At 34.7% G+C, this 16,550-nt stretch overlaps 1 protein-coding gene across 1 annotated transcript in view; it reads right to left on the bottom strand.

Annotated features, from left to right (window-relative positions):
* Positions 1 to 16,550, bottom strand: part of CCDC178 (coiled-coil domain containing 178) — a 168,846-nt gene that overhangs the window by 109,727 nt on the left and 42,569 nt on the right. The window contains exons 14-16 of the mRNA XM_074146850.1: positions 14,740 to 14,853; positions 10,728 to 10,873; positions 7,055 to 7,214 (exon numbers count right to left, since the gene is read on the bottom strand). Coding sequence (XP_074002951.1) covers positions 7,055 to 7,214; positions 10,728 to 10,873; positions 14,740 to 14,853 — 420 coding nt within the window. The remainder of the gene's footprint in view (positions 1 to 7,054; positions 7,215 to 10,727; positions 10,874 to 14,739; positions 14,854 to 16,550) is intronic.

The following is a 16,550-nucleotide window of genomic DNA, read 5'->3' as shown; positions in this document are numbered from 1 at the left end:
CACAAACCAGTCACCTGAATGTCCTTAGAATCAACTAAGGCCAGAGAGAAAGACTAACCATGTTCCAGAAGTCCCCTAGGAGTTTGTGCTGATCCTTCTTCATGCAAGCACGTGAGGTAAAATTCTCAATTGTAATTGTCCGGTACAAAGACAATATTTAAAAGACTAGTATCTCACCCTCAAACTGGATGGAGGCTTAACTACCACACCAGTAGCTCTAAGGCACCAGTAAAACTACAACACAAAAAGGAACTATACCTAAATATAAAAATCTCAACATTTGTTTTCAGTGCATTGGAGACACGGCATACCTTGTGGGTTGCTTAACAACAGATACAGTATTTTATCAGTGGAGACATCCAGATTGCAGGACAGCAAAAAATGTCCAACATTTTTTAACTGATATGAGTTTGCATATTAAATGTTGTGTACTGTTTTTTAGTTACTTCAATTTAAAAAGTCATTTTAGGAACTTATGATCATAAAAGTACAAATGCCTACTTCATCTTAAGAAAACAAAGCAGCACAGACACTTAAGACATTCTAAAATAAATACCATCTAACACCTGTTACACCATATTTTGAAATTTGTGTCATTATGGGGAAAAAAAGACATAAAGATGGAAAAGAATTCTAGGATTGGAAACTGTAATGTCCCGTGTCTGAAATTTTTCACTTAATTCTTCAGCTACCAAGCCTACACACATCCTCCTACTATTTCATGCAGTTGCACTTTCAGGGATTAATTACAGTTTTTCAATAAGCATGCTCCAGACTTGCACTAGATTTTAGATTATATGAAAAACAAACTATGGGAAACTTTTTTTTAATTCCTACATCCATAATAGAAAATGCAGAAAATAATTTCTTCCAAATTAGAACAGCACCCTTGGCAAAAATCAAAGTATTTTTGAAACATTATGAAGAGTGTTATAGTGAAGAAATTATAATCAAATGGGGGTTTCAATCTTAGAAAGAGCTTTTGTGTTTGTGGGCAGAATGATTAATAATTGTTTTAATTTTTAAAAAATAATTTTTAAACCATTACAATGGTTTTCATTGATGTTGTTTAAAATACATCAAGGGTTAATTTGCTTTTAATTATTATGCATATGGCTTGTTTTTCAATGAAGAAACATAAAACTATCCTTTAAAATTTCTATTAACCTTCCACTTTTACATCTGTTTGATTTTTGCTCAGATTATTATTACTGTTATGGCACCCAACCTCTAGCTATGCATATTCCTCAGAAGGGAAGGTATATGACTTCCCTATGAGCCAATAAAATCAGTGGGATGGTTATTTGGGTAATACTGCCAGCACTTCCCACAGGACAGCATGTGAGTTGATATGCTAAGACTACCCAGGAGCATGGAGTAAGATTCAAAAGTCTGTCTTGTAACATGGGAGTCCCACATCCCAGTGCAGCACACTGTGGGAAGCCACTGAGTCAACTAATTAAAGACAATTTTATAGCCAGACTATTTGTTATCCTTACCCCACACACACACGAAATAGCCTAAAGGGAGCAACGGCTCTCTAGCTTTTAAAAAAATCCTCTTTTGTCATATATCTTCAAATGTAACTCTTGTGCATACATGGATATGCTGTAACAAAGCTCTTCAGTAACACCAATATTGATTAACAGTATTTTTTGAAAGTAAGAGATGAAAACTGCTCTGAAGGTATTAGTGCAGCAAGACTGAAATGACTAGAAGATAACCTAAATAGATGAATAGTAAATGATAAAAGACACCCAGTGGATTTTACCTAATACCATGATGATAAACAGCCCCCTGGATCTAACTTTGTTTTACCCTATTTCTTAATTCAGCTTTCAGCAGTATATTATCATATTTCTATAACAATCCCTTCTGAAATATGCCATTTTTTAGATTATTTCATTAGTAATACTCTCAATATCTGATGAAAAAAACATATCATGACTAGCTGTTAGAACTGGTCATGGATTTTCTGATATATCATTCACTAGATGGAAAATGCTTTTCTGTAAAAAAAGAAACATCCTTTAAAAAAAGAACATGCTGATTTGTTTTAAAATTAAAAAACATTTAAGTTAAGGTAAAAACATTGTGATCAAACATTTGCAGACTAAACATTTTTTTAATAATAATTGATTCCAAATTTATTTTAGTATATATAAAATTTTAACAATTTTTTTTTTTTTTTAAAAAGTATATTCCCCCTCGTTTAAACTTTCTGAATTGTGATAAGGAGACAATACTGTCGTTCCTTTAAAGGAATTTCCAAATGCCTTTGTGTATACCTGAGGAATTCTCATTCAGTTTTAAATGAAACATTGCTGAACTTGGTGCAATTTTAAGGTACAATGCTGAAGAAATATCATTTTATTACCATCTTCTTTTCCAGTATCATGCAACAGTCAAATAAGTTCATAGAAAATCTAGATGCATTATTGGATAGTAGGGAGTTTTTAGCAGAAGACTAATGTTAATTAATATTGCTACTATTTCAAGACAAAATGAAAGTCAAAGTATCAGTATATCTGTTAATGCTTTGGGTAACAGCATTTAATGTGTTCATCAAAAGTACAAGCCTGTACATATATATGTCTGAATTTAACGATTTATACATCCACACTTCAGAAATATATGATCATGTGTCCAATAAAATATACTAATGGAGATGAATTTTCACATTTCAAGAGAGTTTTGGTCATTGAAAATCTCTTGCTCAATCTTCAAAAACCATAGTAATTGTTTTTACAGTTACTTTAATTGAAAGTGCAATAATCACATTAGCAGCAGAAAATAAGAGCAAGCAGGCTTGTTTTGAGGTTAAGAAAACAAGGCACAACATAATCATTCTGAACGTGATCCAACACTCATTATGAATTGTTATGTCAGATAATTCTTATCTGTGTGTTTAATACAGCACATATCAGCACCGAACCACATGTCAATACGATAGTTTGGGGACTCTACTGCTCTGTAGAACATCAGGTAATGAGATGCTATGAGAGTAGTTACAAATAGCACAGTGGTAAAATATGCCTATTACACGTGTAAATTTTGCCACATTTAGTAGCATGTCAGTAAAACAAAAGTCACACTTTTTATTTCGCTGTGACATTTGTCACACTCATGTGTCATAGTCTTAAGACCTGGCAGCCCTTTCTCCTGGGAGAACACAGAATCTAGGTCTGCAAAAACTGTGCCTCAGCTCCCCAGCCAAATCATACATGATGTGTATTCCTGCAAGAAATAGGCACACAGATTCTTCAGCTTTTTATCCTGTTCAGTCCCGATCGTGAATAGACCGCAAGAGTCTCCCTGCAAAATTTCTTTTTCTGTCTGGATCTGTGCAGAGGACAATCATTTCTGATGCAGACTCTCCCCTAATCAGGACCATCTTGAACTCCATTTCCCTTCATGATCCCTTCATTACCCTTCAAGGGTCGCTAGTTTTCTCACCGAATTTCTCATCTGGTTTCTGGCCAGTTTATCTCTTGATAAGAGATTTTTTAATCTCCTTTATGAGTTTAACAGTTCCATCTAGGCTCCAGGGGAGTGGGACCTCTTACTCAAATAAAGATGCCTCTGTCTATCCGCTTCCTGTCAAACCATTCAAACCGTTTTTTCTTAGGAAAAGTTTTTCCTTCCTCTTGTTCTCACTTAATGGCTTTTACTCACTCTCACAAAATCTATAAGTCACCACAAAAAGGACATTTTATTGGACCTTTCCATAGATCTCAAGCGGGGTTTTCAGTCTCACTGGCCTTTCCATTTATTGTTGCATCATTCTCTTCTGAATAAGGTGTAATGGCTCATACATGTCCATCTTAGAAATGAGATAATGAGGATGGCCCATAATTCTAACCTACAAACTGTACTGCTAGCTGTGCACCTCTAACTTTTTGTGTTGGCATAAACATCTGCATTTGTCCTTAAGCAGAAAGAACTATGAATTAACTTTCAATTTTCAGAGTCAAGAGCTTGTTTTCCTGCTTAAATCTGGTCCTGAATCCATCAACCAAAGCATCTAACATCACTTCTCCCAAAGTAAAAGGTACAACTTATGCTAAGTTGCTCGAGGTTTTGTTTTCACCTTAGCTATGAATACATATGATGCTATCATATATATTCGTGGGCTCTGAAGGAAACATCCCTTTTTAGTTTTTGTACTTCATGACACTTGGAACGAAGTATTCTAATTTTTTCAGCTATCAAGACAGGCAGTTCTCATTCAGAATGTCTCACTAGAATTTCTAGAAATCCTAGATCAGAACTTCCTGAACCACCCCCTGTACTCTGTACCCCAGAAGTTAGGACATTCCTTTTTTATTGTTCTCTCCCCATGGGGTTAATCCTGTAAGGAATACTTTTTCAGCCACTCATCTCTCACCTTAAAAATATGCTTAGTCTATTCCTATTGCATTATGTATCAGTTGGGGATTGAATAGTGTTATGGTTTGAGTAACCCACAACAATTTATTGTCGTTTAGAAACTTATTCTATCACCTGATGACCCCTCCCCACCCGGGAAGACAAATCAGGGAAAAAACAAGGAAAGCCAAGGGTTGAAACGTAAACAGATTTAGTAGAATAATACTAGATAATTAGCATTAATAATACTAAAGAAACAATATTGATCCCAATACCAATATAAAATATACAAGGATTATACTGAGCCCATTCTATCATCAGGAAGCTGTGCACTCCCAGCAGTGGACAGCAAATGTCGGACACTGTGAGCGCTATGGCTTTGGGAGGAAGGGAAGGCCTCAGGGGTCTGGCACCGGGATAAGGAGTTCTCTGGACCCCTGCCGTCAAGGGAGATGGCTCATCAAACTTACTAATTTATACTAAAAGTGATGTTCATAGTATGAAATAATCCTGTTGGCCAGCCTGGGTCAAGTGCCGGGGTCTTGCTCCTCATCCCTGCATGTGGCTAACTCAAAAACATGTAGACCTTGAAACCCACATACCATAGCTGGAAAACCAGGACAAATGGGCTCACCCAGCTTCAGACTTAAGAGAAGCACTGTAAAAACTGGTCTAACATGGATGCTCCATTGCTGCTTCAGTAAACCAGCTTTCATCTTCTGGGTGACAAAGCCTCATAGTCATTGCACCACATTACCTGAAGTCAGGACTTTTATAGAAATTGTTCAATCCAAAATCAGAATTGAAATGCTTTTCCATTCAACCCTGATTACAGGAAAAAAGAATATCTTTATCATTCAATACAAAAGCAAGGTAGATGATTTGACTTTTTACTATCAGGAAAAACTGCTGAAAGCTGTCCAAGTGACCTTTTCTAGAGAGCCACACAGGTCATCCTTCTAAAAGCCATGGCCCACCTTCCACAAATCATAGCTAGTCCCCTTGAACAGCCTGCTTATAAATCCTAGTTCCAATGCCCTCAAAAATTTCCTCCACCCACTGGTACTAGGTCTTCTGCCCATTTCTGTTAGGTAGTAAACTGAAGACCCTGCTAAAATGTTTTCATTGTCCGTAAGCTACTAAAGGAATATTTGGCTTTGCCGGTGTTATTACCTCCAGTTTAATCTTTTCTGACTGGTCAGAAAAAGAGAGTAAATGAACTTGGGTGTGTGGAGAAAGAGAAACAGAGGCCTTTTTGATGTAATATAAACGCTTAGGACATATTCTATGTTTTATTTCTTAATTTTTTAAAACTTTTTCAAATGGATCAGTGGGGTTTGGGATTTTATAGATGCAAATAAATGCTTTTATGTGTGTTTTCCATAAAAATAATGAATTACATAAAAATGATTAGGTAATAAAAAAATAAATATTCATAGGGTGACACTGTGTGCCTGCATTCCAGCTGTAGGCCTAGATAGAGAGATGTCATCACAGAGACCAGCTATGTGTTCCAGTAAAAACTAAAAACAGGCTCTCAAGCATGCAGCATAAGATTTCTACTTACATTTAACCACCAAAAGCTTGGCATAATCTCATTACCCCAACATTAATTTAATAACAAAATACTGTTAAGAGCTCTGTACTTTATGTAATACCCATAACTCAGTGTGTAAAAGAGATAGGAGAAAAGACGAGACAGGATGAAACAGGACACACTAGGAAAAACAAGTCTTGTTGTCCTAGAGAAGGAAATAAGAAAGGCATCTCACCAAACTATCCTTACAGTGATTTTTGAAGTTAAGGTGATGATGAGCAAGTCAATGTACTGGCAAGTATTTTTGACCTCAATTAATTTAACACGACACAGGAGCCAAATATGGTACTTTGAAATGACCAGTATCCCTGTAAAAAGTAAGAAACTGGCAATCTATTTTTAAAAAAACATGTTCTTGCTGCTATTTCCCCTTCTTTCATATCCATATTTTTTTTCATATTCATATTTGTATTTTATATTTCTATTTCAGGTAGCTCTGATTTCTCAGTTACATCTACACAGACTCTGGCTCCTACGTGCCTGGTATCAACCACAGCATCTAAAATCCAGATGAGAGTCTTGTTAAGGAGTAGCTAAATGTTCAGAAACATCTTTATCCAAAAGACCAAAGTTTGACTGCTGCACTATCAAGAAGATTCCATGCATTGAGCACTATTCTTGTACTTAAATGATTAAGAAGGAATGGAAACTTATTGATGATGATCTTAGTCAAAATTATCTGAGATATATTTGTTACTGAGCACTTGGTGAAAAGAAAAAAACGATTTTCAATTTAGCAGAAGTGATGTCTTTTCTTTGCCAGAGGTATCCACAAATCAAAGCAAAAGGGAAGAGAAAGTATATCACAGCACTAAGCATTAATGAAAAATTAAAAGTGCCAAAGCAAATGAACAGTTCTACAATATTCCTAGTATTACTTCTTTATTCACAGAAATAAAGAAGTAAACTACAGAAAAACAGCAATGCATTTAATTGGAAATACGGAAATGCTTGTATATGGACGAGAAGATACCACACATTTCAAACACTTGATAAAACTGGTATCCTATTCAAACCAAAAAGAGCCAGAAATAACCAAATAATTGTTTCACTTCTCACATAAAAAAACTCAACTCTGATAATACTCACTTCTGAATCTTTCAGGTTTTTCTTTCTAATCTGTAGTAATTCTCCATATGTTTTTTCTTCCTTCTTTAACCTTTTCTCATATTCTGCTAGCTCATCTTGGAGATGATTACATAACAACTGAGTATTTTGCTGCTTAAACTTCACATCACTTAAATTTTTCCTTTGAAAAAAAAAATTCAATGAAGTAATCAAGATATTCTGCTATACTGTATTTTATTCTTTACTTACAGGTTTAATGTTTAATGCTATAATAGATAAAATAGTGTCTTCTCGCAAATAATGATACCCTTTAAAAAAAACCTGAAGAGCTATATGATGGAGCTTATCATGAATGTTTAGACCACTTAAAGACACTCTGCCTATCAATCCATATCCAATGAGCCTATTGAGATACACAACTCTCACAATTTTAAAAAACAGCTTGCATTTTTGAAACAACTTTCTGGAGAATAGACTGGTTCACTCCCAGATGTAAAGTATCTGCTCAAATAATTATATTCTGAGACACATTAACGAGACCGTGACCAGTGCCATATTGGGTAACTATGACTCTACTGTTTATTGGGATGGAAGTGGGAGCTTTACACCATTTCTAGTATTTCATTTTCTGCCTCTGTCCATACCTAGTATGGTTTCTTTAACCTGTACATATTGAAGTGCTCAGTAAGCAATCTTCAGAGGTTTTCAATTGGTAATAACATCCTGTTTTCTTAGGGTCTGTATTTCTGTTACTTTTAGACAGAAGCATATAAAAAGAAGAAAGAAAAAAGTATTTCTAACTGATTTTCTGCAAGATAACCTAAACTACAGCCTTGTAAGGTATGTAACAGTTGGTCGCATAGTAACAATGTGCACACAAAAAAGGAAACTCAAGAAACAAACTTAAGGTTACTCTTTCTAATTTTAAGGCTTTGTTGTGTAAATCAATATTATTTTAACACTAAAATAAAATATTTTTAAATTTTAAAACAGTCTGAGAAAGGGAAAAATCTGTCACCTAAAGATTATGCTGACCCTTCAGGAGCCATTTATGCTGCCAACCTAGGAACAGTTGAGACCAATACTAAGCTGTTACCTTCTTATTGCTTAGCTGATACTTGACAGAACAAATGTATTCAGGAGTTTGGGAATTTAGTTCTAAATTCTGGAGATCACAAGATCCTCCTCACAGTCTCTTCCAAGAACAACATTCCCCTTTGCAGAAAATTAAAGCATTTAAGGCCTCTGAATTAGCATCTACAAAAGCCTCTCTAAAGAGGGATTAAGGGATCCATCAGAACCCAGAGTTCCTTTTCACTGAAACACCCTTTCAGCCTTCCTAATCTCCAGTACATCCCCTTAACTTGCTTCCTGCCCTTGCCTCTTGCTGGAGGTAGGTACACCGTATGGGAACTGATGCATATAAATGGTAGGGTCTCCAATACAAGCAAGGATGCTCCTCACACAAACCTTAAGTTCATAGGATTTGCTCATCGTCCTTCTAATTTAATTAGCACCAAACTCCACTGAGATAAAAAAAAAAACCACGAGTGAAGGTATTTCATGTTCATTCTTAAGTTCAGATATGAAGATGTGTCTTTATGTCTTCCAAGAGTGCAAAAGCAATTTTTGAAAAGTTACTGATATCAGACAGTTTCTAGGTGGGATGCCTGTGGCATATAATTTTCCCTTGGTTGGCAGGTTAGGCTACATTTTGCAGTAGAGTTCAGTTTTGTAGCCGATTTTATTGTGGAAAAAATATTTATTTCAAATTAATGTTACTTTGATAACATTGTGTCAATGTTTCTATTTCACTCTAGTAGCTATTATTTAGTCTTTTGTTGCATTAATGGTAAGCAATAGTAGTCAAGGAGGTGGTATTCAGAGAAGATGCTAGGTAGTACCTATAAAAGGACAACAGTGAAGACGGAAAGCAGAAGTAGGGACTCCTTTACCTCAAGTTTCTCCACCAGATCAGGCTAGAATTATCCTGATGACATACCAGAAAAATCGAAATAATAGCCGAGAGTAAAAGTAAAACCAGTTAATACTTTATCCCCAGTTTTGCTACCAAGTCTGGCAGGTATCAGCACTTTTAGGAAAAGAAAGATCAGTTCAAATAGATAAGTACATTTGATATTGAATTATAGGCATAACACAAAATATAATAAGAAATGGCTAGAAGAGACTTTTTAAAGATAGATTGATGAAATGCCATGTGTATGTGAGATTATTGGAAACATTAATAGAATAAGGTACATTAGACTGAAAGAAATGTTGATTTTTTTTTTTTTAATATTGTCACCATTAATCTTCACTAATAAGAAGCAATAAGCAATGAAAAAACACCGACAACCCCAATCTCTTGTCCTTTGCCCCTCAAGCACAGAGTGGCCGAATGCTCTGACAACCAGAAGGCATACGCATGCAGTCAGTTTTCAGCAAGTCACATGATAGAGAAATTCCCATGTGCTGTACCTTCTGTGTTCAGAGAACAGCAAAAAGGAATAACAGCCATTGGGATGTATAATTTGGAAGTCAAAGAGCGGGGAGGGTTGGACTTCACAGTCCTTTCTATTAGATGGGATCTCTAAAAGCAGGTTCTCAAGAAAAATACAGTTTTCATTACAATCTATTTTAGGTCTAGAAGTTGGAGAATTTGCAAGAAAATTCCTCTTTGAAAGAGAGATGGACTTAGCTATATAGAAACAATTAATTGCTGGAAAGAACTTTCAGTGCCACTTTGTGTTTATATTATCCCTTTCTTGTCTGAGTCTGAATATGGCATGTCACTGACATGAAACTACTGACTACTGGCTAAAGGGATGTGGGAAATGAGATTTTCAGTCATGGAAAGATGCCTTCCGTTCTTGAAGTTCAGTAAGTTCCACATTCATTGGGTCCCTCTGAATCATTCTGTTTGAATTAAGAGTTGGGAAAAAAAAATACCGGTCCCGCATATTCAGCTAAAAAATTTATATAGAAAATTATTTTTTTTCCTCAGTCAAGAATTTCATGGAACAATTTCTCAAAGATCTTTCAACACTGACAGTACATAAGTGAATGAGATCACAGTAAGGGAGCTGTAGTCTAACGATGCAAGGATCACTTTTTCACTATTTAGTCATCCTGTACAATTCAACAATCCAGGCTGCCTTCTCTTTGACATTGCACAGCAGGTTCACCTTTATCCTTGAAGAATACACTTGCTGTGCAATCAACATATACAGCCCTCCAAGGCTCGTGTGGCCTAGAAGGCAGCCTGCATTGTCAGTAGCATAGAGCCCTTTGAGACTATTTTCAGGACTCATCAGTCACAGTAAGTGTAGGTCCACACTTCTTAAACCAGAGAAAACACTGACTGCATGGAATCCTCCATTAATTAAGGATGCAACTGACCATGAATATTATCAGATTTCCGAAAGTAATTCTGATACCCAAAATGCAATTTGTTAGGCAGGCTATTTATCATGAATAACTTCTATAGATGCATTAAAACTACAAGCAGTGATCGGTCAAAAATACTCCCAAATTATTGATGAAAAGTGCATTATATCTCCTAGAAATAATATTGTAAAATAATAAAACTATCTTTAGTAGCAGTAATAAAGTAGAATTACTAAATTACATTAGTAAAAGTAATAAAACATCTTTTAAAACTCATATAATAGGTAGGTCTTATGGTAGGTCTTACCGCAAATCAACTAAAGATTTTTCTGTATTTTCCATCTCTATTTGCTTCATGTTCCATAATCCATTTAATTCTTTAATTTCATTTTTTAAATTTTCCATTGTGTGAGAGTTTTCAGCAATTTGACTGGAAACAAATGAAATTTTTTCCTGGGAATTAAAAAAACCCACCATAGCATGTAAATTAGGCAAGTCTGGATTTCCAAATACTGTAATTTAAGTCACAATTACGGGCAACATTTCATGAAACTCTATACCCAAAAAAAAAGAGAAATTATTTCAGAGGGAGCAGCTAGAAAAATTGCATTTCTGTAAGAATATGGCTTTGCACATCCTGTTATTCATATTTATATTTTATTATTTATATCCAGTTACAACAAGTTCTCCAACTTGTTGCACAATTCTTCTGCTATATACCCACAAAATTTGTTATGGCACCTATATTTTTGCATTTGCCTATGTTGTATATGGATGTTTGCATATTTGTAGGCTACCATCTTCATAAAATACATATTCTCTTTTATTTTTGCTCTCATACATAGAAGTTTTGCAAATAAGCACTGGTTTGCACAACAAAAAATTTATTCATGAAGAAGTAAAAATTTTTGCATATGATCTAAGTCTGGGCCTATTTATTTCAGTGTCTGCAGTGTCAGCATCTTAATTGGCAGCTTTTATTGTTAGACCATTACAAAATGTAATATTGTTTTAGGCAGATACCTAAAATCTTGACTTTCAGGAAAAAACAATATTTTTAGTTGCCTTTCTATGGGAGAATATGTCTTACTCATTATCTCTGAAAACTGGCATTTTTCACTTAGTTGCCTAAATAGAGAGTTGTTCTCTTTAGGTATCAAGTTTTTCATAACACAGTTGTCCTGTACTCCAGACAGTGGAGGATTAATGCACAGAGAATGACTACTGAACTCCTGCCTACTTCCCTCAGCTACAAGTACACAACTCCAAGAGATGCTGACGTTAACCTGCTGAAAACCTTTAAATTAGAAATTATTTTCACTAAACTTCCTACTCTACAGAAGACAGATTAAATTGAAATGTCTTTTTCATGCCAAAAGTGACTGACAGTCACAGGACCCAAAAAATGTACAGATTCACGACAGAAGCAAACTCTACTTTCAAGAGCAACAGTATTTGGTAAACAAAGCTGCAGATTCCCCACAATGAACAGGGCGAACATAAAGCACTGGAGCAGTTCAATAGTAATAAACAGGTGGGAGTCTTCTATTTGGGTGACACTTCTAAAGTGGTCTTGCTGCATTAGATTTTGTAACCCACACTAATGGGCTGTAAGCAGCTATGTAAATGGGTTAAATTAAGAGGGAGGAAAATACCTTTTGATTATCCTTATATATACACATATAATTTAAGTGCACACATGTATAAATACCAAATTTCAAGACCTCACAATTCAGTAGGTAAAGAATGCATCACAGCATTTAAATAAAGATTAGTATTTTAAAAATTTCTTCTTTAGATACTGCCTCATTTTTCTGAAGCAGTAGGCTGGTGCATAGTGTAATGATCTTTTTCCTTATGAAAGAAGTGCTTCTTAGAGGTATACTTAAAAGGTAGCTGTAAAAAATGAGGAATCAAAGCTTTTGTAACAGATGTTAGTATAGATATGAAGGTCTGGAAGGTACCACAAGAATTTGACCTTTTTAGGGCCTCTGAATTTTGTAAAAGTGTAATATGTATCTGTATAGGATTAGATGGAAATTTCAGGTTTCTTGCAGGAACATAGAATCATTAGAAAGAAAATGAAGATATGGTAATTAATGCAAATCCCTATGCAACTGAACCGCCCACAGAGCGTCTCAAACCTCTGAGGAAAAATCATATTAGTTTTAGGCTCAGTACCAGGAGAACTCGGGGAAACGTGATAGCCCATGATATACAGGACATCTGTATGATCTGTCCTGGCCTTAAACTTTACAAATAATGAAATCTGAGATATTAATATATCAGAGCCAGATATAAATATGTACACAAAGAAGCCATGACATCTTTTTTGCCAGAGTCAGGTTCACGTATGAGCTGTGTTAGAACAAGACTGCCAATTAAGAAGAATTTTGTCTCTCTGACTTCCTGCACTTTTTTCAGGACTTTTTAACCAAGGCAGATAAAACCTGTTGGCTTCCAAGCATATGGAATACTAGCCAGTGCAATCTGGTGCCTATTAAAAAGGCAGAGAATTTGCAATACAGTTTTAGAACAAACAAACAAAAATGGTGAGATACTCTACATTCTGTGATCCAAATATTGATAGACTGAATATTTGTCGATAACAGTCCACTATCCTGCCTAAGATGAATGAGTCCTTCGGCACTTGTCATTCAGCTGTTCAATACATGAACGATATTCTTCATTCTTCTCAGTTGCTGAACAAGACTACTGGTGTATTATGGGGTAGAATTCATACGCTCTTGTCTAGATATCTGGCTTTTAGACATTTAAATGTCAGCAGACATTTAAACTAAGTCACCTCAAATTCAATGGTGAGATGCAGAAGCTTCCAGGGTGTGATCCATCTTGTCCTAAAACAGGTAAACTATGCAGGATTGGGTGAACTGTTTGCTCAGTTGGAAGCTGGAAACTCTATTACTCCTGTACAAAGAATACTATGGAATCACAGCCATTTCTTCCATAACACCATTTAAGCTACACACTGGCCAAGCTTTAAACAAGCCAAAGTATTAATCATGGGAGAGCACTAAAATCTCTGAATATAACTTTAAATAGCTTTTCCTTAAAAATAATATAACATGATTAACAGAATCATGTAGTGTGACCCTGCACAGCTAGAAATATGAGTTATTATTAAAAATGAGACAGACCCTTTTATAAAGCCCCCTTTTAGAAAATTTCAAATGATCAAGGAACTGTATTAGGCTCTAAGACCACAACTTTTAAGGCATCCAAGTACTGTTATGAGTTCAGAGCTCTACAGATCTCTGTAAAACAGGCTTTGTATGTTGTTTTACTCCACGGACCCAGAACACTCCTCTAATACTCCTCCAGAACAGCAACTCAAATATTGCTCAAATATCTAATGGATACAGTTATTTACAGTTATTAGGAAAGGCAGCATTAAAAATAATAATAAAATAGTATAGGAAATAAATGCACTGAAAATCATTGTAGAATTACTTATTATCTTTATGCTGACTTTTCAGTCAATTTCCATATGTTCTGAGATCTATTGGTAAACCTGCGGCCTGGTAGAGCACAATCTTTAATAGAAAGGGATGTATAAACTCTGTCTTCCCTGTCAAATTTAGAAATCTGTGTGAATCAATGAATTTTCCAGTGCTTAATTTAAGATTCTCTCATATATAGGAAGCATCAGAGATTTTCAATAGAAATTACCAGATTCATGAAAGCTTTTCTTTTTTCCTTTTTTCTTTTTTTTTTTTTTAATCTGTATGACTCATCATTGATGCTGTAATATCCAACTTAAGCGTATACTATATGTAAATGAAAGAATAATAAAAATGAACAGAATCTTAGAAAGAAAATGCTTGTTTCTTCTAATGCTTATAACTATGTTTATATAAAGTATATAATATGAAATTCAATAATTCCCTTTGGTGGATTATACAGTTTAGTAACTGATACAGCAGATATAAGCCATCATTTACAAAAAGATGCCATCTGCTGAGCAAACATGCAATCAGCAGGCACTTCCTATTATACTAGAATCTTTTTCATCCTTTATTGATTTTCTCCACTGCATTTCTAAAGCCCCTCGAGCAATTTGAGCCAGCGTAGCAAATGAAGAAAGCAAAGGACTTCTCAATGACCCCAATATCAATTTTGCTTTGTACTTTATGCTGTCTCAAGGCTATGGACCTCATAGGTTAGTTCAAGCAAGAGACAGAAAATAGTACATACACTGTATGTATGTATATAGTTCCAAGGCAACTGTGTAGAAATGACAGCCTAACCTTTGAGATTAAACACACTTCAAAAAAGCCATACAAGCATTAAATATTCACCTGTATACCATTTAATTGTTGCTGCATAATACTTCTTTTTTGTTCCAGTTGTTGTTCAGTTTGCTTCTGCTGTTTATCTAGATCTTGTACTCTCTGACGCAAATAGGAGAGCTTCTGGAGAATTTATGCATAAACAGACATGTTAGTATTCAAAAGTTATTGTCCTACATTCTACAGAAATCAGAAAATATATTACTCATTAAATACTTTAGCAGTTACTGTTCCTAAGCTTATTTTTGTTTTCCCTTCCATACCCATTTTTTCATCATATAGGTTTATATACTCTACATTTTGAATTAAAAACTGTACTTTGTATAGTGTTTATCATTTTACAGAAAAATATCACTGCTTACTCTGCTCCCCATGCTTCTTTACTTTCTTTCTGCCAAGGAAGTTACAAATAAAGTTCTGAATCAAAATATGCATGGAATAGCCTCCATGGAATTTGTATAAAGGGCAAAATAAATGTTTATTCCTTATTATCGCTAACTCATGAAAAATACACCTAAGGACAGCTAACAAGAGGTGGAAGAAGAAAGAAAATAAAATATATAATTTTTATATTTTTCATTAATTCACTCTACTATTAATTAGCACCTCAAGAAAAAAAAAAGGTGTTCTTGTCTATTGTATTAATTTCATTTGCATCATTAGTGTGAGCACCAAATATTAAAAGACAGAAATTATTATTAATACATGTAATAAGGAAAATTTTACATTACTGAATATTCTTATATAAACTGCATAATAGTCATATTATTCAATGTTTTAAATTCCATGTAGACTATATAGCAAATAATGTTAAAATAGGTATTAATATTTCCATCCTGAAACAATAATTTAAACCTTAAATCAATGAGAAAGCTCTTCCTTGAAATTACCAATAACTTTTGCATATCGTTCATATACGATATCTGCTTGTGCAAACTCTGTTTCCAAGCTTTTAAAACAGAAACAAATCCACAGCTATAGAGCATGATGTATAACTTACACCACACCTCTTTAGGTTTCCAGGAAACTAATGATGTGATCTTTGTCACATTGTTTCTACTTAGTTTTAGTTGGGGAAGGGCTAACAACATTAGTCACTGACATTAATGCGTTGTTTTGAAAATACTATTAGCTATTAGAGGAATCTTTTTGTTTCTTTTTAATTTTTCAATTTGACTTATTAAACCTGCATTAAAAACAAATTATCACACAATCCATTATCAGAACTCAAACTATTCAACATCCTCCCTCCATCTCTCCTCCAAAAATGGTGAAGTGTTGCTACATGAAGACTATGTCAAGAACCCTTCAAATAGAATAACACTAAAAACCTGGGGAAGATATCCCCCATGACAAGCTATTTACTAGTAGTCAGATAACAGTACCATGAACCTACAGACTGATTCTGCAACAAAAAAATTCTTGCTGAGGCAATAGAATTTCTTCTATCTGGGCTTTGAGCAAAAATAAAAAATCCAGTATCTAAACTGAATAGGGTCAAATAATATTGAGCCGATTGTGAGAAAGTTCCATAACAAGTATATGGCTTATTGAAAACTCCTTGCCTTAACTCTGGACATAAATCATCAATAACTAGGTTTTGTATACTATTGATTTGGAAACAAAAATGAAGGAATTTTGCTTTTTATTTTCTGGCAGCAAAGTCCAGTGAAAATGCCCTCCTCTTTCATACACTTAAGAAATAATTACTTCTTTCACAGTGATTACTGTATTTTCAGTTCTGGTTTCTAAGACACTTATTTCCTTTGCCAAAAGTTGGGAAGCTTCAAATACCTTCCCTAGGCTATAAGACTGCTTGT

This window comes from Numenius arquata, chromosome 4, assembly GCF_964106895.1.
Source record: "Numenius arquata chromosome 4, bNumArq3.hap1.1, whole genome shotgun sequence".
Lineage (NCBI taxonomy): Eukaryota > Metazoa > Chordata > Aves > Charadriiformes > Scolopacidae > Numenius > Numenius arquata.
This window is presented reverse-complemented; position numbering and strand designations above follow the sequence as displayed.